We start from the raw sequence: 24,623 nt of genomic DNA on the forward strand, positions 1-24,623 counted from the left end.
TTTCTGTCTTTGTATTACATTACTGCCACTTTAAAGTAATGGTGTTATTGCCAAAGAGTAACAGGGGTTGCAAAATAACAGGAATGTACTTCAAGTGAAAATAGGTAGATGTATGGCAAGTGTAGGATCTGTTTCGATTGGGAGGTTTTAGTACTATACTATGCAAATTTCCAGAAGTATAAAGTAGATTAATTAGAAGAAAGAAGCTATCAGGTTTTTTTAAAGGAAAGCTAGTTAGCGCGTATTACGTTATCTGTCAAATCTCCCCAACCCTAATGCCCTAAGAATTTTGAGGCTCTTCTCCAGCATTTGAAGATGCTGAAGATTTCAAACTCCCCTCCTGGGAACAGGCAGGAGAACGGAGCCCTTATTGGCTGTGTCCCACACCAGCCAGCTCCTGTGCTGGGCGTTGCTGGGCTGACTGGGTCAAACTGGGTAAGGATGGAGCGCAGAATCCAGGAGGACGTGGTGGGAGGGCAGAGGCATCTGTACCTGCCTAGAAAAACTCAGGGAATGATGATCCTGGAGAAAAGGAGCTGAGTTTTCATACCAGTGTTTCAAGTTTGAATTTTCATTTGGATTTTTTGGTACAGTATATCTATTTCAAAATATTCAATATTTCAATTTGAATCAATTTTCATTTATAGTACAAATCAAGACTATATGGTGTAAAACTTAAAATATGTGAGTTTCAAGTAGTTAACTTTTCAAGTACTTTTTTCCCTTGGCCATAAATCTTGAGGCAAATGCTTTTATATACAGTTGCACTGTCATTTATTTGTGTAATTAGTTTAAAGGTTAGCTTGAGTTAGGTTAATTTAGACAATAATTGTATGCAATTCCCCGCTACAGCATTAATATGAACTAAAATGTCTTCATTTATATGAAAGCCAGTCTAGTGTTTGTGACAGTTAACAGCAAGAATTGTGAGAGGCTAAAATTTCTATTTATCTATCATCTTGTTCTTCAGTACAAGAATCACTATGGAGTGGATTCCTAAGGCCTCCAGGTGGGAACACCATGTAGAACGAGGTGTATATACGATGCAAGGGAAATTATGAGATGTATTTAAAGTAGAGAATTCTGGATTAAGAATCATGAGGGTTTTTTCATGATTGTTCTGATACGCTGTATGCTTGGGGTACGGCTCTTCAGCAACCTGTATTCATGTCCAGCCTTCATTGTGAGGTTCCATGGTCTTGATTTTTGGAAATACTGAATTCTCATGTTTGTGTAAAGGGCAGAAACAGCAGAGGTGGAGGAGAGAGGAAACAGTGACGTGAGTTTTACAGGTATAAAATACATCTGTGAACTGCGTTCTTTTTTGAAGAAATCTGTCTTGTAGAAGATCATTGTTGCAAAACGATTAGTCTGATCTTGTCGACAAGCTGAGGAAGGGTGTCGCTGTCCCCTCTGGCTCTGGAGGACGGGAACTGCTCAGGTGCCTGACGGGAAAGAGGTGGGTTTGTACTTCGCTGAGCTGGGGTCTAACACAGTTAGACTGGTTTAGTCAATCAAAGCTCTACGAGGTCCAGTTGTGTCAGTCCAGCTTCAGTAGACTCTGCAGGGCACAGATTGACCAGGTGCCCTGTGGTACAGCATCACCACCCCATCCCACGATTCACCATCTCCAGCAGACAGGTTTGTGCTGCATCCCTACCAAAGCGTTAGTACCGAGCTGCGTGAAGTAGCGCTACACCCTGGGCTACAAACTTCAGGCTTAATTTCATAAGACGGGAATATTAAATGGAAATAGAGGGTATTACTCCCTTTATATGACATTTGCAATACCAGTACTGGAATACTAGTTATGGGCTGCCCACATTTAAAGGAGGATGAGATTTTATTAAAAAAAAAAAAAAGGAGAAATATGGCTAATAGAGAAGCTCAGAGTTAAGCCATGACTTGATCATGGACTATCGGTCGTGTTCACAGATGAGCAATTTTTCTCTTAGTGGGCAACTCTTTAATCCATTAGGTACAACAGAAGCCAGTCTCTGGAAACCGACGTTATAAGCGAAGTGCAAAAAACTATTGGAAAACATGTGATAGAGGTGGTGGCTTCCTGTTACAGTCAGGCGTTAAGTCAAGGCTGAACGCCGTGAGAAACACAGGGTAACTCTGGTGCTGTGGATGTGATGCAGAAGTGGCTGCTGGAGCCAGAGAGGTCAGAACATGTGGCCATTGTCCCTCCCCACCTCAAATCCTCCGAGCTGCAGGCACGGAATTCTCTTAACACCTCACGCCAGCCCGTTCCTCTGTGTATCAAGAAATGTTCGGCTAGTCCAGAAAAAAGTTCTGAAAGGCTGTTGCTCAAATGTGATCCGGTTGTATTTAAGCAAAAAAACAATTTGGGGGATCAAGTGCAATCTAGACATTGTGGTCAGGATGTGGCCCTATTGTCGTGCACACTTAGTACCTGCAGTAAAATATAGCCCTGGGTATGAAGAGTTAATTAGAAATGGAAAGGAATTTTAAAGCAATCACTGAGAATTTTGATACAGCTCCAGAATGAATTAAGAAACTATTTTTAATGACCACAGGGACTTGTCATCTCTGAGGGAGTGAAAGAACGGTAGCCTGGAGAATAAACATGATGAGATTGGTAGATTCTTTCTAATGAAAACACTCAGGCTGAGGAAATTCATCCCTAAATACGACAGGCAAATGTTTAACCTTTAGGTTTAGTTTGTGTTCACGTTCCAAACTAACACGGTTAGAAACACTTAAACTTTCGTGAGTGCCAAACATATGTTTATAGAGTAATTATATTTAACATCAGGAAGTTCACAAAACACTCCCATATTCCTGTTTTATGTGCCCTTTTGTATTAATGTTTTCTAAATGTCATGTTGAATAGCGTATTAAATTTCAGCTTCTTTCTAGGGTACCTGAGGTGGCTGCTTTAGAAAATATTTTTCTCAGCTGTAATAACTTCTTGCATTTAAATTGGTTGTTAGTATTATATTTCCATATAATCTGTTAACTTGCATTTTCCAGTACGCCAACAGATCAAGGTGTTAATAAACTGCACGATTAAGCAAGAGTTTTACTGTAGCTGTACCTGCGCGGTGCAAATCGTCAGTTTGTTGCTACCGCGATTTGCCCTCTGTACAGAATTACCTTTGTTCAAAACCTGTTGTGCAAGTCAGCGATGCACAGGGGATTGGCTGATGTGGTTCAGTACATTGTGCAATGTTGATATTGCACCTCTCCACTTTTGGGGGGGGGGAAGAAAAAAAAGTTAAGTTTTTAAAACTGGCCCCAAATTTAAGTTTGTAACACCCCCCACCTGAGGGTCCTGGGGACAGCAGGGTGACCATGAGCCAGCACTGGGCCCTTGTGGCCAGGAAGGGCAATGGGACCTGGGGGGGATTAGAAGGGGGGTGGTCAGTAGGTCAGAGAGGTTCTCCTGCCCCTCTACTCTGCCCTGGTGAGGCCGCATCTGGAATATTGTGTCCAGTTCTGGGCCTCTCAGTCCCAGAAGGACAGGGAACTGCTGGAGAGAGTCCAGCGCAGCCACGAAGATGCTGGAGGGAGTGGAGCATCTCCCGTGTGAGGAAAGGCTGAGGAGCTGGGGCTCTGAGCTGGAGAAGAGGAGACTGAGGGGCGACTCATTCATGGGGATCAATATGGAAAGGGGGAGTGTCAGGAGGATGGAGCCAGGCTCTTCTGGGTGACAACCAGTGACAGGACAAGGGGCAATGGGTGCAAACTGGAACACAGGAGGTTCCACTTGAATACGAGAAGAAACTTGTTCGCGGTGAGGGTGCCAGAGCCTGGCCCAGGCTGCCCAGGGAGGTTGTGGAGTCTCCTTCTCTGCAGACATTCCAACCCGCCTGGACACCTTCCTGTGTAACCTCATCTGGGTGTTCCTGCTCCGGCGGGGGGATTGGGCTGGATGAGCTTTCGAGGTCCCTTCCAGCCCCCGACACCCTGTGTAACTGCCCACAGGGCCTGGGCGCCGGGAGCCCTTCCACCGCCCGGTTGTGTCAGGGCTGTGGCAGGGATGGCGCCGCTCCCCGCACAGCGCTGCGGGCCGTGTCCCCCCCAGGCCCGCCCTGTCCGGGGGGCTCAGCCGCGGGGGTGTCCCGGCCCGGGGGGGGTCGGCCCGGGCCGCGCTGCCCCCTCCGGCGGGGCTGCCCCAGCGCCTGGGGAGCGGCTGCACCGCCCCCTGCTGGCTGCGGAGCGCGGCACTGCGGGGCCTCTGCCCTGCGCAGGGAGCAGGCAGCGCGCTGAGCGCCCGGGGCGGCGCGGCCTGTCCCTTGCGGGCGCCCGTAGCGGGCGGGCCGGGGCGGCCATGGCGGCGGGCAGCGCCATCCAGATCCCCAGCCGGCTGCCGCTGCTGCTCACCCAGGAGGGCGTCCTGCTGCCCGGCTCCACCATGCGCACCAGCGTGGACTCGCCGCGCAACATGCAGCTGGTGCGGAGCCGGCTGCTGAAGGGCACCTCGCTGCGCAGCACCATCATCGGCGTCATCCCCAACACCAGCGACCCCACCTCCGACTGCGACGAGCTGCCCGCCCTGCACAGGTACGGCCCGGGGGGGCTCCGAGCTGCGCCCTGGGCCTGTCCTGGGCCTGTCCTGGGCCTGTCCTGGGCCTGTCCTGGGCCTGTCCTGGGCCTGTCCTGGCCCCGCCCGCTGCCATCTTGTCACCGCGGGGCGGAGGGAAGCGCTTCTCCCTCCCGAAACTCCTCTCGCCGCAGCGGCCGTGGCGGGACAGGCCGAGCGGGGCTGGGAGAGAACAGCCCAGGAGCTGGGCAGGAACAGCCCCGGGTTCCAGTGTAGGTTGGGGAACGGGCTGTTGGAGAGCAGTGTAGGGGAAAGGGACCTGGGGGTCCTGGGGACAGCAGGGTGACCATGAGCCAGCACTGGGCCCTTGTGGCCAGGAAGGGCAATGGGAGCTGGGGGGATTAGAAGGGGGGTGGTCAGTAGGTCAGAGAGGTTCTCCTGCCCCTCTACTCTGCCCTGGTGAGACCTCATCTGGAATATTGTGTCCAGTTCTGGGCCCCTCAGCTCCAGAAGGACAGGGAACTGCTGGAGAGAGTCCAGTGCAGCCACGAAGATGCTGAAGGGAGTGGAGCATCTCCCGTGTGAGGAAAGGCTGAGGAGCTGGGGCTCTGGAGCTGGAGAAGAGGAGACTGAGGGGTGACTCATTCATGGGGATCAATATGGAAAGGGGGAGTGTCAGGAGGATGGAGCCAGGCTCTTCTGGGTGACAACCAGTGACAGGACAAGGGGCAATGGGTTCAAACTGGAACACAGGAGGTTCCATTTAAATTTGAGGAGAAACTTCTTCATGGTGAGGGTGGCAGAGCCTGGCCCAGGCTGCCCAGGGAGGTTGTGGAGTCTCCTTCTCTGCAGACATTCCAACCCGCCTGGACACCTTCCTGTGTAACCTCATCTGGGTGTTCCTGCTCCGGCGGGGGGGTTGCGCTGGATGAGCTTTCGAGGTCCCTTCCAGTCTCTGACACTCTGGGATTCCGTGAGAACTTTGGGAAAGGAATCCGAGGAAAATCCACTCAGAGAACGTGGGCTGGAGGCGCTGGGTCTGGGGCAGCTGTTAACGGTGACATTTTCAACCCGATAAGTAGCACGGGCCGTGACCCAGCACACATGAAATGGAAACGAACTGTATTTCTGTGGGATGAAGCACTAGTCGAACTAACAGGCTGTAGCCCTGACTCTCAAAGCCTCATCACATCAGTGGACTTAGGAAGGTTTTGCAAGAAAATAACTTCTCTTGTAGATCCGGTTAAACAGGTGTGCTTCCAAAATATTTGCTCAGAATGAGGGCAGCAGTTTCACGGAAGGTAACTAAATTATAAATGCTTAAATTTTCCAGTGCTTATAGTTTAAGCAATGTCAGCATTCCTGTCCACAGCAAGATCCATTAAAGTATTTATGAAAAAAGTACATGTGTTTCTAAATTGGCTGACTGTATTGTATTATCCTATTATAGTTAGTGTTTCAGTTGTTCACGCTCAGATTTTCGGGCTTGGTTTTGCAACCTGTGCTACAAAGGAAATTATATAACTCGGTTGCCTTCCATAATAAGGAACTCTGACCCAGGAGGTTCCCTGCAACCTTTACCTTGATTGCTTCTTGATGTGCGGTACCGGGGCTGTTTGGAGGGCGGTGGGTGACGGGGGCCGTTCTGTGTTGCAGGATCGGCACGGCTGCGCTGGCCGTGCAGGTGGTGGGCAGCAACTGGCCCAAGCCGCACTACACGCTGCTGGTGACGGGGCTGTGCCGCTTCCAGATCCTGCAGCTGCTGAAGGAGAAGCCCTATCCCGTGGCCGAGGTCGAGCAGCTGGATCGGCTGGAGCAGTTCACTAACCAGCAAAAGTCTGAGGAGGAGCTGGGAGAGCTGTCGGAACAATTCTACAAGTACGCGGTGCAGGTAAATTGTTTTAATCCTGTGTGTGGTATGTCGATGTATTTATAGGGGTTTTGTTTGCTTCCTGTCTGCCCTTTTCTCTCCGTAGTTCTTATATATTTCACTGACTAGTACAGTTTCAGTACTTCTGCTACAAAATAGATATTGTTGTTACAGCTTAAGGTTTGCGTGTGGAGTTCCGGGGTGTCTGTACAGCTCATTGCAGGATGAGTCTGTGTATGTTAGTGCTATCATAACTTGGTGTTCTTTCATATGTGACAATACTAGAGATACGCTCTGGTTAAAGGAGTACTTTTGCATATTTTTTCACCGGAATTAATGATATATATAATGGATTGATGTTTTGTGAGGTTGATTTTTTTTTTAAATTATTAAAGGAAAAACACCCTTCTACACCCTTGATTATAAACCGATGTACCCAGGTATAAGAAATTTGAGTTTAAAGGATGTATAGAAGAAGAGTCATCATAGTATTAACTGGGAAAGTTTTTAATCGGGGAGATGCAGGCATTGGAAAAAGTGCTGCAAACAATGAAGATACTTTTGAACTTCTCGAACAAGCAGAAGGCCCAAAGTCTTGATTGCTGCTGAGTTAGTGCTTCTTCTGTGAACCTCTAAAAAATTTATTTCAGTAGCTTTTTTGGCAAAGTACCTAGGCATGTTTCATACTGAAACATGCAGTCCTTTACAGGTCAGATACTCAAACGGTTTAAAAAGAAAGACAGCAACCACAGCTGTTGTCCATTGTGTGCTCCTTGCAGCTGGTTGAGATGCTGGATATGTCGGTTCCTGCAGTCGCGAAGCTGAGACACCTTTTGGACAATCTGCCCAGAGAAGCTTTGCCAGATATCCTGACTTCTATCATCCGTACATCCAACCAGGAGAAGCTTCAGGTATTATGTTCTTAAACTTTTTTAAGGGGATGTAGGTGTTTGCTGGTTTTTTTACAGTTAATCACTTTTGAATAATTTTGAAATTGCTTACGCTTGAGGCTGTACAGTTATCATGTTGTGCCAGGAGATATTTGTGGTACAATTGAGCACGAATACTTATAAAAAGGTTTTTTTGCTGTTTTTAGAAGGGTTTATGTAGCTCTGTCTCTGAGCTCACCTAATAGATAAATCAGTCTAGTTAGCATTGGAAATGGTTAATTTTATGAAACAGTGAGAAATACAACATGGACTTCTCGTTCGCATGGTAAAGATGATTAATCTTCCTTCAAATTGTGTTGAAATCTTGCTTACCCATCACAGCTGACAGATTATTATGCATCTCTTAATACCAAGACCTTCAGAATCAGGTTTTTTTAATTTTTTTTTTTAAAAACATCTTGAAATGTGGAGTTTTTTAAACACTGAGACACTGGTTAAATTTGCATTGTATGTCAAAATAACTTCATGCAAAAATGATGCTTATGGCTTGATGCTTACTAGTCCCATTTCTGTATTTCCTTGCTGTGTTCTGAAGTTTTGAGCCAAATTTTCCCCTCTTCCACATATCAACATCATTAAACATGGAAATGGAGTAGTGTATACAATTCTAAAAGACAAAAGAAAAAAAAAACAAACCAAAAACCAACCAACCAAACCAAGACAACAACAAGAAACCCAACACTTCAGGCACAAGGTGATTTTTTTCTGGGTTAACTGAGCAGACCATGCTGTAACTTTCTCAGGGCTCGCTCTTTTCTGAGTGCACTCACTGAAAAATAAAATGGTGGTAGATGTTTGCCACAGAAAATGTGCCTAAAATAAGAATGTGCTTTAAAACCAGACAGGATAAAAGACTTTTTTCAATTTTGGGGTGTTTTGTAGTTTTGGCATCCAGACCCTTGAGGCTACATTTTGTGTGCTGTATTCTCCGTGCTTTTCTTGGTACCTCTTTTCCTGAACCATTTATTCTATAACTCCAGTCCAAAGACAGTAACAGAACCTTCCATGTTCCCCTCCCTCAGACTGATGATCCGTCAGCCTGAACTCATTGGGTGTTTCTGACTCCTTGCTCTTAGATTTTAGATGCCGTTAGGCTGGAAGAGCGGTTCAAGATGACGATACCGTTGCTCGTTAGACAGATTGAAGGCCTGAAGCTGCTGCAGAAAACAAGAAAGCCCAAACAGGATGATGATAAAAGGGTATGGACCTTTGAAAGTGTGATACTTCAAGATCTTAAATAAATATAAAGGTGCAATTAAACAGGCTAGTGAACGTGCATGATTGTAATCTGTGCAAAGTTTTAATCTGTAGTTGTAATATTTCGTGGTCTGTCTGGAGCCGCAGAGAACACCCAGCTTGTAAGTTTGGATGTTTAGATACCTAAAAAAGAAAATATTATTTTGAAACTGCCTAAGGATTTTTTTTTTTTTTTTTTTTTTTTTTACTCTGAGCACTTTCTGCCGTCAAATAAATGCTCAGATTCCTGTCAAGTGTCATTTGCTGCCCAGTTCACTTGCACAGTGGCACACGCTGGGTTCGACCGGTGCGGTGAAAGGTGAACCGTGTGCTAATGGCGTTGCAGGGGAACCAGCTTTTGAAATACACCTTGTGTGGTGTGAAATGCAGTTTGCTAGACCAGGTCAGCTTAGGCTTTTGCTGCATCTCACTAATGCAGTTTAGTAAACAGGAAATAACTGAGAAATGGAAAAAGTTAAGAGAGAAGATTTAGCTGTTTTGTAAACCTTAGGCTTTTTCTGCTTAACATGACGGACTGCAATGCCCCAAAAATCACAAATAACTCTTTTCAGTTTTGTTCTTGTCATCTGTTCTCTACTAGTTAAGGGTAGGTGATAAATGCACTTAGGAAATACATACAGTAAATTTCGAACTGTAACTTCTTTAAGTAGTACCAATAACACTTTGTGAAATTGTTTATTGGAAACAATTATTCTGAGTTTTTCTATGAAGGAGGCTCTCCCGGCACCTTGAATGGTTGCCATTCAAACCCCACAGTTCACACCTTATTTAAAACCCAAAACCCGATACTATTCTCTGGCTCTCTTTTCCATTTGGTAGGTTGTAGCTATTCGTCCTAACAGAAGAATCAATCACATCCCAAGCACTACAGAGGATGAGGAGGAAGAAGATCATGATGATGTTGTCATGCTGGAAAAAAAGATCAGAACATCCAGTATGTCAGAACAAGCTCTTAAAGTTTGTCTTAAGGAAATAAAGAGGTAAGAGACTTTCAAATGGTGGTTCCTTCTCTTATTTTATTTTTTAAAACAAATCTTGGCATTAACTTTTTCTGATTTGATGAGATGTTTATGTTGGTTGTGTTTTGGAAATGATTTTTTAAATTTAGTGGAGTGCTGGTTTTTGCTTGTAAATGTCATCATTTCATCTTTTTTGGAACACCAGAGGTGATGACAAAGAATGCGGTTTATGCATTAATGGAGCATTAAACTGTAAGCTCTAAGCCCTCATCTTATTAGGATGTCAAAAGAAAAAAAATACAACACAACTAAAACCGCACTTGTTAATAATTAATGAATAAACTGACCCTGTTTTGAGTCTTTTTTTCCTCTCTTTTTCTCTGGTGAGGGGATAACTGTGCTATCCATGGGGATATGATTGTTAACAACCTGTTCTTCAGTGAGGACGCCTGTACAGTATTTCACGCGTTGTCTATGCAAGGTGTGCATAGGGAGTTGACTCTTTTGTTTTCACTTCTCTTTGTATCCTATAATAACCTATTACGCAAATATTGATGGAAGAGCAACTTGTGCTTCCAGCGTTCTGGCTGTCAGAAGGTATGAGGGTTTGCTGGTGACCTCAAGTTTGCCAAATATCTATGTCGTGGTGCAGGAGAGTCTTGCTTCACCGTTAATTCCTAATCAGCCTTAGAAATTCTGTGCATGTATTTCCAGATTAAAGAAGATGCCCCAGTCAATGCCAGAATATGCTCTGACAAGAAGTTACCTGGAACTGATGGTAGAATTGCCTTGGAATAAGAGCACAAAAGGTAAACGCTTCTGTTACTGTTGATTGTCTCTTGCGCAGACATTTCAGGACAAGTAGCCATCAGGTAAACACTCCGCATTTAGTTCTGTCTTGCAAATGTTTGTCTCGTCGTCTGATCATAAAAATGGCAGTGATGTGTTACTGCAGTTCTACGGTCTGCCTGGCTTAAAGTAATATCTCTATACTGAATAGTCTGTGTAGTCCGTTTGTGCATCTAAGAATGTGAATTTTAAAAGTCTCAGGAATATCTGCGCAGAAAAATGCAGGTGTTGTTACTTGGAATCTGTGCTAGCGTGTATCTAAAATAATGAAGAAAAGAGCAGCCAATTAGTTCTTTTATGTCGGACGAAAAAGCTTTTGTACCTTTCTGAGGCATTCATATTCCTGAAGAAAGTTCTGGTATGCCTTAAGTCTGAGAAGGAACAAAAAGATGAAAAATCAAATTGTAGTTAATTTTAATAATTACAACTTCCGGTACAATAAAAAAACTGAGTATCGTGTCAGCTTTGTACCGCGGTTTTCAAAAGTTGTGAGCAGACAGTGATACTATGAGTATGGGAACAGTAAGTAAAAATGGAGAGCGAGGAAAGCGTAGAAAATCAAACATGATTTTTCCTACTGCCCAACACAAGTAGATTAAGTGGGCGAGATGACTTTCCAGGAGGTTTACTGCTGGAGGAAAGGGGTTTCATTCCTTCCAGCAGCTACTGAAGAGTGAGGCTTTTGAATGGCATTAAAACCAATCTGATTTTAAAAAGAAATTTAATGTACCACACCAGCAGAAGTGTTCGTCTGTCTTTTGCACGGTGATGGATTTTTCCAGTCCTGTTGTCACAGGGTATTTTGTACAGTGCCAAGTCACTGCAAGTGAATCCGCCTCTGATAGTTATAGACTCTTGTAAGTAGACGATGAAGACAGGGGGATGAGTTTGTTCTTTGAGAAGACCTTACAGGATCAGACTTATTTCTGTGAGAAAGCAAATGCAGAAAAATTTGCGTATCACCAAATTGCTATTCTAGAATAGATTCTAAGTTCATTTGAACCAGATTTCAATGCATGCCACAGTGACAAGGTGAGGCCTTTTAAAATCTCATTATCAGTACTTTGATCTATCTTATGTTAACTTCCTGATTGAGGGAGAATTATAATACCTTTGTTTTAGGAAAACTTCATCTGAAATGTGTGTGTGTCAGGGGATTTCGTTGATGTTTGAGAATGTGCTTGAGAATCTATTGTAGAATGAATGGTTTCTATTTTTAAAAGGAGACGTGCTGATCTCTTTTCTGTTGTCAATGTTTGATAGATCGCCTTGAAATCCGTGCAGCTCGAATTCTCTTGGATAATGACCATTATGCTATGGAGAAGCTGAAGAAGAGGGTTTTGGAGTATTTGGCTGTCCGGCAGCTTAAAAACAACCTCAAGGGCCCCATTCTTTGTTTTGTGGGGCCTCCAGGAGTTGGTAAAACTAGTGTTGGGAGATCCGTTGCCAAGACTTTGGGGCGAGAATTCCACAGGATCGCTCTCGGAGGGGTCTGTGATCAGTCTGATATTCGAGGCCACAGGTAACTAGTTCTTCCTATTCTAATTGCAATTTTTTCTTTTGTTTGTTGCAGAATGTATGGATTATTATGATTGTTTAACTAATACAGATAAATTTTGCTTGTTTCAAACACTGGGAGTTAGTAATTGATTTTTCTTGGCGTTCAATGGTGTTATTCAGGAGAGAATTTTAGTAACAGGAATGAATGTTCAGTGCGATACGGCGTTTATTCCTTCCTTCTGCTGCTGCCCTTTATTGTCACAATGAATAATGGAATTTCATCCTCAGTCATTTTGACACTTCGAAGTAAAATTCAGCAGAAAGTCTAATGGAAACTAAAATATTAGATCTGATTTTTCTGCTTTTTAAGAGATGTGTAATGATGTAGTTACACAAAGTAGCCTATGAGCAGCAATGCAGTACTTTATACCTTATAACCATGTTTGTTGCTAGAACAGGAGGAAAAACTGAGGATGATGGTTAGAAGTTGCTAGAGGATAACAACTGAGTTACTTAATATATCAAACTTGCTAATGTACTATTTTCCCATTTGAAAAGGAAGTTTTTACAAGGACACTTAGACTGGAAGATTTCAAAGGAGATTTTTTTGGGCGAATTTCCTTAGCACTTTTTTGGCGGTGCATCTCTTGATCTACTCCTTAGTCTTTTAAACCGTTTGTTCATATTGGTCCATTCCCCGTTCCTTGCAGCTGGAAGCACAATGAATGGGTAACGTAAAGAAGTAACTACCAAACATCAGTGCTGTGTTTTGGTTCCATTAAACGTATTTTATGCTTATTGCATGCAGCGTAGGAGATTTGGAATAATGAATTTATTAGTATTCTGAAGACCTGTAAAACCACGTGGGTTTTTTTTTTTTTAAGTGACATTAATGAATAAAATTTCTCCTTACAACAGTAGGTAAGTTATTGTGAAGTAAAGCTATCAGTTATTTCTTCGATGCCGTGTAGCAGTTAATTTTTTGTGTGTGAATACATCATGGTGGTAGAAGCTCCCAGATGGAGACTTGCTGGGAAATCTTGTGCTGAACACAGGCAGAAACTCCTACGAATCTGAATATAATGCATTTCTAGGGATCTAGTGTGTAATATAATATTGATCACTTCTTAGAACAGAACGTTAGAGATGTAAAAGCAACAAACCAGTGATTTTGTACTTGATGACAACTTGAAAATTCAGAGTTGTTTCGTATCCCTTTAATTCGGCGCTCATGATAAAATGAGCAATGTGCATTTATTCCCGTGCACATTCAGTGGCAAATTTTCAGGATTTTAATTTTTCAGAGTGTTTAACACTTACCTGGAGCTTGTAGCTTGAGAGAATCATCTCTAAGGTTTGTCTTCATGTGGGTTTGGCTGACGTACCCAGCAGCCACTGGGCGTTTGCAGAAACACTTGTTTTAATGCCTGGTTTTTTCCTGCGCAGCAGTGCTCTGTGCATGTGCGATTGTCTGTAAACCTTGGCCGTAGCTCCTCTTTTTACCCATTTACATACACTGATGGAAACGAAGCAAACCTCTGTCCTCCTCCTTCGCTATTGCTGTAATTCATAAACTTCATTGTTAATCACTGTTTAATAAATAAGAATTCTGACGTTTCAGATTACTTATGGTACGGATTCTAAAAGCGATTTAAAATGATTCAACACCATGTTGCTATTCGAACTGAGACCGCTAGAGGCTACGGAATCCTCAGCATTGCAGACAAAAGTCCCTTTTCCAGGACAGCAGGACCCTGTCATCACCTCTGACTCGCTTCCAGTAATTCCCTACTGTTCTCTCCTCTTTCTTTCCTTTCGTTTGGCTTTCTACCATGTGCTCAGGTCTAAGAAAGAATAAGGACAGCTGGAGTCGTGATAACCAGGCTTTTAAAAACTTTTAAATTCCGATGTTGGTGGCTGTCACTGTAGTATTTTCGAGGGCGTTATTAAATCATTAGTGCATGTTAGAAGCTAAGCATTATAAATTCTATTTTGAAAATTTTACTTGAAATTAGCTGATGGGAAGTATTTGATAAGATAGTTTATTTTTTCGTCGGCAAAGGAAAATACTGCCTGCAGTTAGCAAGAGTATCGTGTGGTTACTCTTTAACAAGCAGGTGTGTAGTTTAAAAACAAACCTTAGAGCAGTTAGTACGAGGAGCCCCTTGGAACCGACTGCTTTGGCAAGCTTTGTGTAGGTAAAATTGAAACCAGCTGTTGCATAGAGAGGAGTTACAGAGCTGCTCTGCAAGTGGAGGAGACACACGCTGCTGTTCTCTGAGGTTTACTGTTCATTAGGCCGATTTTCTAATATTCCATGCCGGGAGCCGTTCTTTTTCTCCTTAAAGCTTCTTATTAGGCTCTCAGGCTTCAGTTCAGGATTCCATTAACATTGCAGACTTGTGATCCTGTGTGTACCTACTAATATACTAAACATTTTTAAAAAATGTACTAAATGTACTAGAACGTGAAAAAAGAAACTGTGGTTCAGTTTCACTTGCAAGCAAATATTGCCTGAATTAGAACTGGCCGCTTAGTGCAGCTGTAAGTGCAGGGTGCAGGCGGAGAGCTGCAGCAAGCCAAATCAAATCGGGCAAAATAAAAGCAAATTAAAAGAGGGTGGCAGGCTGGGGAGCGGTGCTGAGCGGCCGGGGAGCGCCGGGTTCTGCTGTTCAGAGGGACCGTGTGCTGCAGCGGCAGCTCAGCTGTACCATGCGGTAAAGTTTGCTGGGTTGAAACGAAGAAATAAACTTAACGGCAGAGTCAGTTACACCGTTAAGCATCGTTCTTTATTTTGTCAGCGCTGGGGAGCTCTGGGGATCATCCTCCATCAGTGCTCCAGCGACTGGATGCTCTCGCATTGCTTATATTCACATAATTATTACATATGCATTACAATTTTTGAAAATTTTGACATACATCTATACTAAGAAATATTTGACGATGTTAGTTATAATTGTTTAGTTTCTTCCTTACAATACATCAATTAATTATTAGTTAAATATAAACGAAGCACTCTGTTCCTAAACAATGCATCACTTCATCTGTCTCCCTTTTGCAGAAGGATCTAAAACTTGAGAAATATTCCCTTGTTTTGCAGGCGGTCAGAAAGCATCGATCATGTCAGTTGGTTAATGGTGGGTAAGGCTTTTGTAATTTAATTGCAGTGTACATGAAGTTGGCAGCTTCTCTTCAGGGTCACATTTGTTGTTAGCTTGTATTTAAAAAAAAAAGAAAACAACAAACCACTAACCAAACCCAAACCAACAACAACAAACCACAACAACAATAACAACCAACCAACCAACCAAAACCCAGAAAATCCAATCAACCGAACAAAACCACCAACAAATCCAAACAAAACCCCAAACAAACAAAACCCCCAGACCCAGCAAATTCTGAAGGAGGACTTAGGACTTTTTTCCAAGAAGCTCACTGCATTTAAGATCTCCTCAGTACTGATATTTTGTTTTATACAGGAACTATGTGATCTTCACTGTCGTGTGTGTGACTTTCTGGTTTAGGAAAGGAAAGAGGTAACTGTGCCATTTATTTCTAGTGGTGCTGGTGAGCTTGCGGTGAAGCTCTCCTCCCCCTGTGTGAAGCACTTTCTTATATTGGTTTTCCTCCTTTCAACCCTGGCTAAAATAATGAAAATAAAGCCTAACGTCACATTCCGTGGCCGCCGTTCACAAACTGCAGTATTCAGTTTCACAGGTTACAGATGTCCAGATAGATAAATGGCCATATTTGCTTGTAGTCTTAATATATTCTGGTGGGTTCGTATGTAAATACTTGCAGGGTCTGTCTTACCAGGGACTCCTGTGTTGAGATGTGTTCCATAATAACCATTTAGAATGGAAAACAGGCTACCTAAGTCTGTATTTTCAAGGTAAAATACTACATTATTGTTTTTCGTCATCCTACGTATGACATTTACATCAGCATTCTTTCCTTGCCTTGGAGATCTTGGAAGTCTTTGATTAATAGTGTAGCAAAATAGACCTTGGTCCATCTCGAATAAACTAATAATGAATTAAATAGAATAATTAATAATAATTAAATAAAAATAATAAATTAGTAATAATTAAATAAAATAACAAAAGAAATAAAATAGATTGAGACCGTTCCATTTGGGAAGAGTGAATCAATACCTTGATATTTGTTACCCTAAAATTTATAGTCTGTGTTTCTGTGTCATGATACCTGATCAAATTACGTAAATAAATTTAAGCATGCTTTTATTTGAAATTTATTGCATCAATTAAACGTCTATATGGAATTAGTTGTTTAAATTTACCATGTCTAGAGCCGCCGGGCGCTTTTCTCTTCTGTTAACACCAATTCTGTGGAGACTGAGTATTTTGCGGAACTGCTCCGTGTTTCCAACAAGAGTTCCTTGAATTTTGACCTTTGAGTTTCTTGAAGAGCTCTTGGGGTTGTATGGGGAACCATTTCATCCTTTTCGTAACATTGGATCCATTTCACTCGAACTGTGGTTTCTGTTTAAGTTTTTTATACAGAGCTCATGACCCAAGGCTTGCTTTGGACAGGATGCATTAAAAAATTCCTTAAAAAGTAGATTTTCTGTCCCTGTTAGAATGTTTTTCCTACTGTTTGCTTTAGAAGCCTGTTCCCAGCTTCAGCAACTGGCTCGAGAAGGCAGCAACAGGCAAGCTGGAATTCTGTTACATTTCTTGCTCTTTAGAAGATCTTTAAAACTTTCATTTTTGCTCAGATCTAGAATTAAATACAGTAACTGCAACTCATTCTCTCAGTGGTTAAATATTCCAGGGAACTAATACGGTTGCTGTGTGGTGTGAGGGTTCGTTTGTTTTATTTAAAGTCTCCTCTGGTATCTTTTGAAACTACTCCCATGGTATTTTTGATTTGTAAATGTCGTCGTGTTTGTTCTGGGTTGTATTAAAGCAGATTCCAGGGCACAGGCCTGTTCTGCTTTGGGAGGGCCAGGTTCTGTAATTCAGCACTTCACGTATTTCTTTCTTCTTGAGTGACCAGCATTTCATACTCTTAATTATAGTATTTGGTTTAGTTATGGCACAAGCAGAAAAGACTGCGATAAATGCAGCAAACAAGGGGTATATGTGCATGGAAAATGTAGTTGCTCTGTGCATTGTGAAAAAAGTTTTTACTACCTTTGCTGAATGAATTCAGACTCCTAACTTTTTTTATTCCTTTGCACTGTTCCAGTTTTTTTTTTTAATTTCAGGCTGAAATGACATAATACGATTAATTTTTGTGAGTATTAATTAAAGCGTGCTGTATATACAGGGCACATTTACAGTTCAGCATATTTGGAATTTTGCCGTGATTTGTAACTTGTTGCGTGGACTGTGTTTTGATGACGAAAGCCCAGTATTGTCATCATTAAAATGTTAGCATTAATGAGGTTCCCAAATCTGATTCTGCATATTCATATAGTGCAAGGATGCTTGTACTGTATCATGTAAAATACCCACAAGCCATAAAATTTGGATATAGTTTAATGCATGTGTTTATCTTTCCAGACCAACTAGTGCACCGTGGAACTGGAATTTTCATCTGCTGATACAGTTGCTTATATTAGTCCAGATGCATATTCTGTATTTTTACCGACTAGTTCCAGGAAGTTTTGCAAAAAAGCAAGAATTGTTGCAATCCTGCTTCTCGTTACGTTTTCCTCTGAGCTTTATTTTTGACGTTTCTACCTCTGTTCCGAGCGCCTGGCCTGTGTTTGTTTCCGCAGGCGCACGTACGTGGGCAGCATGCCCGGCAGGATCATCAACGGGCTGAAGACCGTGGGGGTGAACAACCCCGTGTTCCTGCTGGACGAGGTCGATAAGCTGGGGAAGAGCTTGCAGGGGGACCCCGCGGCAGCCTTGCTCGAGGTGAGGGCTCTTACATTGCAAGCATCGTTTCGTTTGGAATTCAAAAAAATAAAATACGGGACTCGGAGAGGAGGATTCACTGGACAAAAGGGAGCATGCCAGTGGCAGGTTTGTTGTTGAAATACGGGTGCCGTGTTTTCACACGGGTGGTTTCTGCCGGTTGTGCACAATGCCCACGGTTACACAGCTTGCTAAGTGAGATAGCTTTAATCTCAAGGATCTTTACTTAAACACAAAGATGTATTTTGTGTGATTTGGTACATTTAAAGACTGTTCAAGTCTTAAACATTACTTATTTGGAGGACTTCAAGGCGTTGATTTTTAATGACCAAATGCTGTTAGCTCTAAGAAAGTATTGTAGAGCAGCCAGACAGTAGCTGGAATTTGTTAAGTTTTCCCTTTTTTTCATGGAACAATTTTAATATATTTTGAAGCTTTTGATGGTACAAGCTTATATTGGAACTAAGGGTTTTACCTAGCATGTAATATGGACTAGTTGCACGTTCTCTTAGCAGCATTTCTTTAATTAGTGTTGTAATTACCCTTCTGAACTTAAGTATTTCATTTAAGTAACAGATCCCCACTCCTTGACTGGTTATGTTGTGGTGAGTGTTTGCTTTCTATGAAAATCAGCTATTAAGTGTCAAGAATCATAGGATCTATGATTAAGTGACATTTTTCTGAAATTCTGGGACGCAGACCAAAATATAAATGAATCTAATTTGGAAGTGCATGGTGTATTTTATCACAAAACGTTTAGAGGTGTTAAAGTCGACTTGTTTAAAGACACTGGTGAAATCTCGGAGACGCAAGTAAGGATGATACTGTTGGAATATTTTGTAAACCCGTCAGCTGCTGAGATCCCAGCATCCCAGCCTGGTTGGGGTTGGAAGGGGCCTCTGTAGATCCCCCAGTGCAACCCCCCTGCTCACGCAGGGTCACCAGAGCAGATCACACAGGTCGGTCCAGGCGGGTTTGAATGTCTCGGAGAAGGAGACTCCACACCCGCTCTGGGCAGCCTGGTCCAGGCTCCGGCACCTCCCAGCAAAGAAGTTTCTCCTCATGTTCAGATGGAGCCTCCTGTGTTTCAGTCTGTGCCCGTTGCCCCTCACCCTGGCGTTGGGCACCACTGAACAGAGTCTGGTCCATCCTCTGACACCCACCCTGAGATATTGATCCCATTGATCAGATCCCTCTCAGCTTCTCTTCTCCAGCTCAACAGAAAAATGTTCCAGACCCCTCAGCATCTCTGTGTCCCTCCACGGGACTCCCTCCAGTAATTCCTTGTCCTTCTTAAACTGGAGAGCCCAGATGTTATTGGTTAAGTTGGCTGTAGGGATTTCAGGAGGCTCAGATTTGAGTGATGATGAAGATGCTCGAGACCGACGCTGTGTACCAGAGCGCCGCAGTGAGCCGCCAGAACCGTCTTTCTGCCTTCGTTGTCCCTGGAGTGTGATACAGGATGATATCCCAGTACAATTCCTCCTTCCCCTGGCTTGCACACTGAGCAGTTTTATTCTAGCAGCGCGTGGAGAGGCAGGAACGTCTCCCTGGGCAGGCGAAGGGCCTGGGCGCGTTGTCCTTGGCCAGCACCGCGGAGCGGAGCCCGTGTCCCTCGTCCTGCGCGGCACCGCTGGGGACCAGAGAGGTGACAGCACAGCTGGAACGCTCGAGCGCTAGCGCACTTACTGCTTCTGCTGTTGGGCACCCGTGGAAATTCCTCATAGCGCTGTATTTTTACAGCCTCACCACTGGTTTCTGTTCCCTCTGGCTGTCGGGGCTGCCGCCCGAGATTGTTCCAGCTGAACTGCTTCTGTGGTTGTTCTTTACCCGCTTCAGTCTAAAGGAGTTGGGTTGGTAAGAGATATTTATCGGATTTTTTTTGAGCTAGCCTGGCTCACTTTCACTGAAATGATTTAGGGCATAATCCTAGAAGCATCTCAGTTGTCAGACATAAGGTACGGTAACTTCTGCAGGTGGGGATGAAAGTGGTTCTGCTAATATTTGCCTGCAGAGTCATTCTAATGACTTTTCTTGACTGACAGTGCTTGAATATGAAAAAGCTGCTTAAATTAAGGTGTCATGAGCTCATCTGTATGCTGCATGACTTTCTGCAAATGAAATATCAGTTGACATTCTACAAATGTCATTGGTTTCTTCCTGGTTAGACAGTGTTAAAATTACTGTTTTGACAAGGCCAGCTAGTTCTTTGAAAACCAGCGTGTGAGCAGGCGATGGTTTGAGAGCTCTGTTTTGATCTTTGCGTGTTAACATGAACCAGTAATAATTTCAATGTGGTAGCAGGTACCATGGCTTCACTGCTTTAGCTTTTAAAAAGGGCAGTTACGGTCCTTTACCGCTGTATTTCTCAAGTGGGACGTACACATTGCCAGGGTGCATGAAAAGTCTCTGAGTGCAAGGACAACAAGCAGGGGAGTGTAACAAATATTCAAAGGCATTTTCTTTGTACTTTTCACGTGCGGGACTTTATTTACTCCTTGCTGCTAATGGTAATGAGCTCTGTTTGTGCGTTTGCCGATACTTCTTGTGTTATTTCTCCTTTAGATATTGAGCGAAGGTGGCTTTAATCTAGTCAGTGTGTGGATAAAAAATACCTGTAAGTCAAATTTTGTTGGCGGCTGTTTGCTAGGTAGTCAAAATCAGTAATGAAAGAATGGCGTTTCTTGGAAAGTGTTCCAGTCATGAATCCAGATCTATACACGAATATTGGCAATTTCATGCAACCTTTGCTGTTTCTTGTAATTTATTTTTTTATTCCTTGGCTTGCAGTAGAGAATTAAGCATTTCTGTTGTCCTTCTATCACGTCAAGTGTGTGAGCGCAAATGAAATTAAGGTTTTTTTTTAATTATTTGTGTTTGAATTTTTGATACTTCGTTGCTGCTTTGGGATGTTTCTGGTTTTGGTATTTCGAAACCACCTTCTAGGTGATATTCCCCTTGGCTCTGGCCGTGGGTTATTGCACCGAGGCTGCTCAGGTCGGCTTCCAGCTGTCCTGGGCTGTGCGTCAGTCCTTGCTAATTGACCATTAATTGCATCTGGAGGAGTAATTGCTCTATTGCCCGTGTGGGGGCCGCTCGCCTGGGTCTGTGTGTCCCCCCCGTTGGCTCTGCAGGTGCTTCACCTCTTCTGATGTTCGTCTGCCTTTGGTGGGTCATTAACACGTTGTTGGCGAGTCCACCTGCAGCATGTAGAACACACAACAGTGTCACCTAACGGGCACGTTTGTTTTTCGGACCGCTGCTTTTCCTTTGGTAAGTGCCCGCATGAAGTATAAAGGCAGGTCGTTTTTCCTTGGTGTGTGGGGTTCTCCCTGGCTGTCTGCAATGGGGGATATTCAAGAAGAAAATTGCCTGGGAGCTTGGAAGCAAAGCCGGATGGTTTGTAATTGCCGGATACACGTTCCCTTCCAGTGCTTCTGCAGAGTTGTTGCTTAAGCAAAACAGAACGTCTTCCTCTTCCCAGGCAGCGTTCGTCAACAAGGGGGTGGTTTAGTCTAAATTTGGATGGCCTCTGTTTAAAACGGGAGAAAACAGAAATGGATCCAAGTGCCTGATAGTGAGTATTTGTATGCAGGGCAATTAGAGCAGGAGCAGAGCCAGGCAATTAAATGTGCATGGAACTTCTTCTGGATTTTGTGGTAATAAAAAGCTGGTACAGAGGAGCCTCTGTGTGTGTGTGAGCTGTCAGCCAGAAACGAACCAAGATGTTTTGTTCAGATTTTTGTGTTCATTGAATATCTTTGAAGACTTTTGAACTTGAACTTTAGCACAGATACCTAGCTGAGAAACAGTTCCATTTGCTTTGGAAAATCTGTTTTAAGTGCACAGGCATGATACCGTTTTATGTCTTCTTCTAAGAAATAGTTACCGTGACAACGAGTTCGTAGTCCAGATAAATTCTAGCCCTTGTAGAAAATCTGAGATAATTCACATTTTTAGATACAATCCGAGTTGGTTTTGGTGACAGTTTCCTTTACCTTTATTGGATAATAAGATTTGCGCATTAGTACAGCATCAATATTCTGCAAATAATATTATAATCACCAGCTTAGCACTTGGTAGGATTCATAAGGATTTCTAGTTGCAGACTAGAAGGAGAGAGAGAGAAACCTGTGTGTAGATCAATGTTTTTAGAAAAACAACTTGGTCTGTCAGAATATCTTGTTTTTCACCATCTTTGGAAGCAGTTGCAAACGCTTCAGCCAATAGACTGGAATTTTGTGGAAATACTGTGTTATCAGTGTTAAAAAAAAAGAGATAAGTTGAATTAGGATTTGCTGTTTAAATCGGTTTTGAAAAATTTGCAAGAGTAGACTTTGAAAGCAGTGAGTGTTGGGATTTAGACATATGCTTCAATACGTATTAAGGGGAACATATAACTTGTATTTTACTACAATCACAATACATTTCCAAGTATTAGTGTTAAATGTGTGCAGTACTTCAAAATAAGGCCAGAAAATGTTCTGTTTTTAAAAAAGGTTCTGCTGTGTTTGCGGCATTCTGTAAAAAAAAAAAAAAAAAAAAAAGGGGTTTTACTAGTTTGTTGTGATCATAAAATATTTCTGTTCTAAAGGTTTTTAACTTTTCAAAGACTGCACAGAATTTAAGAGTAATGAGAATTCAGAATTGTTTCTTTCATAAGCAACTAAGAAGTGCTCAAACTCATTTTTTTAGAGCTATCAACACTGTTCCTGGCTATAATTCAAGTTGCTAAGACAAGGGCTGCATTCATTTGGGTACAGGCAGATAAATTATTTTGACAGCAGTGTGCTATTTCTCAGGAGATGCATAGGTCCCATTATTTGTAACATGAGGGTTATTGATGTCGGTGTAACACTGACAATTCATCATTTGGGAAGGAAAAGCGCGGCAGTGCTTTAGGGGGGTGGCATGAAGGTGGTTCATAGGTGGCGATGCAGAAGCCAAGTGTAGGTTGCTACGTGCAATGAACTTTCAGTTTTCAGCACCGTTAAAAAAAAACCTACAAGGCAGCAGCTTAGTACATGATCCGCATATATAGAATATTCATCACCCAATGCAGAAAAACAGCTGATTCAAGTAATAGCTTAAATAGTGTTGCTTTAGCACACATAAGTAGTACTAAAAGCAGCAGGAAGACAACACTGGTATTACGTTTAAGTCATAGTCGTCGTGCAGTGAACTTCTGGGGCTGGTCAGACTGTGGTGTTATTCTTCAGTGCTTGTTTGGTTTTGTCTCTGTGGTTTTTATTACAAAGTTTGGGGGGAAGAAAAGAAAAATGCCAAGGTGGTGTTAGGAAAGCCAGGGCTCGCCTAGAGCCCAGGCTTGCGTGGCGTGTCTTGGGCAATAAGAAGAGCTTCTGTTAGTAATAATAGAATTAGTAAGTATTAATAGTTACAGAGTAATCAGAGCAAGGCAGGTTGTTGAGGGTCAGGCTTTAGTGGTATTTATTGGTAACATTTAATGAATGTAAAGTCAGATTTGAGAGATCCAAATGAAATATAATACAAATGTGCATATTTTGTTTACTTCTAATTGAGCAACTGCACCAATTTTGTGTTCACTCTTGTTAAGGTCTTGGATCCAGAACAAAATCACAGTTTCACCGATCACTACTTAAATGTGGCCTTTGACCTGTCCCAAGTGCTTTTCATCGCTACAGCCAACACTACGGCTACAATCCCGCCTGCTCTGCTGGACAGGATGGAAATCATTCAAGTTCCAGGTAACACAACCGTGTTTTCATTCAGGTGGCTATTACAAGTCCTTCAATGGCGTTGGGGTGTTTTTTCCTGAGCTGAAAAGCGGTTCCTTACGGTAAGTCTGCCGGGAATCCAGCCTGAGTGGCCAGAATCTAAAAGAGACTCATCAGGACGCCTCTGTCATGAGAACGAAATTCAGCATTGCACTTAGGAAAATTCAGTTCCAGGTATCTGGAGATACACGGGTACGTTCTGCAACGATATTTTCACTATTGGTGTGTTTGTATTCTAACCGGCTCTTGGCTGATGCATCTCTTCAAGATTCTAATGAAGAAAGGAATCTTTGAAACACTAAAATTCTATACTTGTCCACGTGAAGTTATGAATAACCGCCAAGTATCATACCAGCAGCCTTTAAAATTATATCTGGGGGCGGGGGGGTTTGTTAAATTCAATCAGCTACAATTATAAATGGTAAGAAATGTGATTATGTTGTAGTGTAAAAGCAAAACGATTAGTAAACGTAGGCTTTTTCTTTTGAAGGATACACACAAGAAGAAAAAATAGAAATTGCGCATAGACACTTGATTCCTAAACAGCTTGAACAACACGGCCTGACTCCACAGCAAATACAGATTCCACAAGTAACAACTTTGGACATTATTACCAGGTAAATTCATTGCTTTAAATAATTTCTTTTTTGGGATAACTAGTAAATAATTTCTAAAGTGATAACGCAAATAATTTCTTAAGATCTATTGTCCTTGATAGCTTCAGAAGTTCAACGATGGGTGATTTATAGAATTGCTCTTTCCTGAGCTCTGTGTGGCTCTGATAACCCAAACCATCGCTCCTCTCCAGAGAGCCCCGTGCTCTGGCTCTCCAGTGTCTCCCCGTGGGTTGGGTTGGCACAGCTGGCAAAGCGCTGTGGACAAACGCAAACACTTGGAGCTATAATATGATCTCCACAGCATTCGGTGTGTGAAGCCACGGTCTTAGCAGACAACCTTTATTTTAAAGAATGAAGTTTTATTTCTGTGATTTTCATAGAAAAATATGGAAATTACATGGCTTGATGGGCCATGTTTATCTAAAAATGGGAATTAGGTTAAAAAAAAATAAATAGCTTGTATT

The 24,623-nt window shown here is 42.7% G+C and overlaps 1 protein-coding gene across 1 annotated transcript in view; it reads left to right on the top strand.

Moving 5' to 3' along the window:
• Positions 1–4,252: 4,252 nt before the first annotated feature.
• LONP2 (lon peptidase 2, peroxisomal) overlaps positions 4,253–24,623 on the top strand; it is a 37,667-nt gene continuing 17,296 nt past the window's right edge. The window contains exons 1-10 of the mRNA XM_065641277.1: positions 4,253–4,533; positions 6,170–6,404; positions 7,163–7,294; positions 8,410–8,532; positions 9,410–9,570; positions 10,264–10,358; positions 11,662–11,920; positions 17,645–17,786; positions 23,362–23,512; positions 24,033–24,159. Of these exons, the coding sequence (XP_065497349.1) occupies positions 4,301–4,533; positions 6,170–6,404; positions 7,163–7,294; positions 8,410–8,532; positions 9,410–9,570; positions 10,264–10,358; positions 11,662–11,920; positions 17,645–17,786; positions 23,362–23,512; positions 24,033–24,159 (1,658 nt within the window). The 5' untranslated portion in view covers positions 4,253–4,300. The remainder of the gene's footprint in view (positions 4,534–6,169; positions 6,405–7,162; positions 7,295–8,409; positions 8,533–9,409; positions 9,571–10,263; positions 10,359–11,661; positions 11,921–17,644; positions 17,787–23,361; positions 23,513–24,032; positions 24,160–24,623) is intronic.

Source organism: Caloenas nicobarica, chromosome 9, assembly GCF_036013445.1.
Source record: "Caloenas nicobarica isolate bCalNic1 chromosome 9, bCalNic1.hap1, whole genome shotgun sequence".
NCBI lineage: Eukaryota > Metazoa > Chordata > Aves > Columbiformes > Columbidae > Caloenas > Caloenas nicobarica.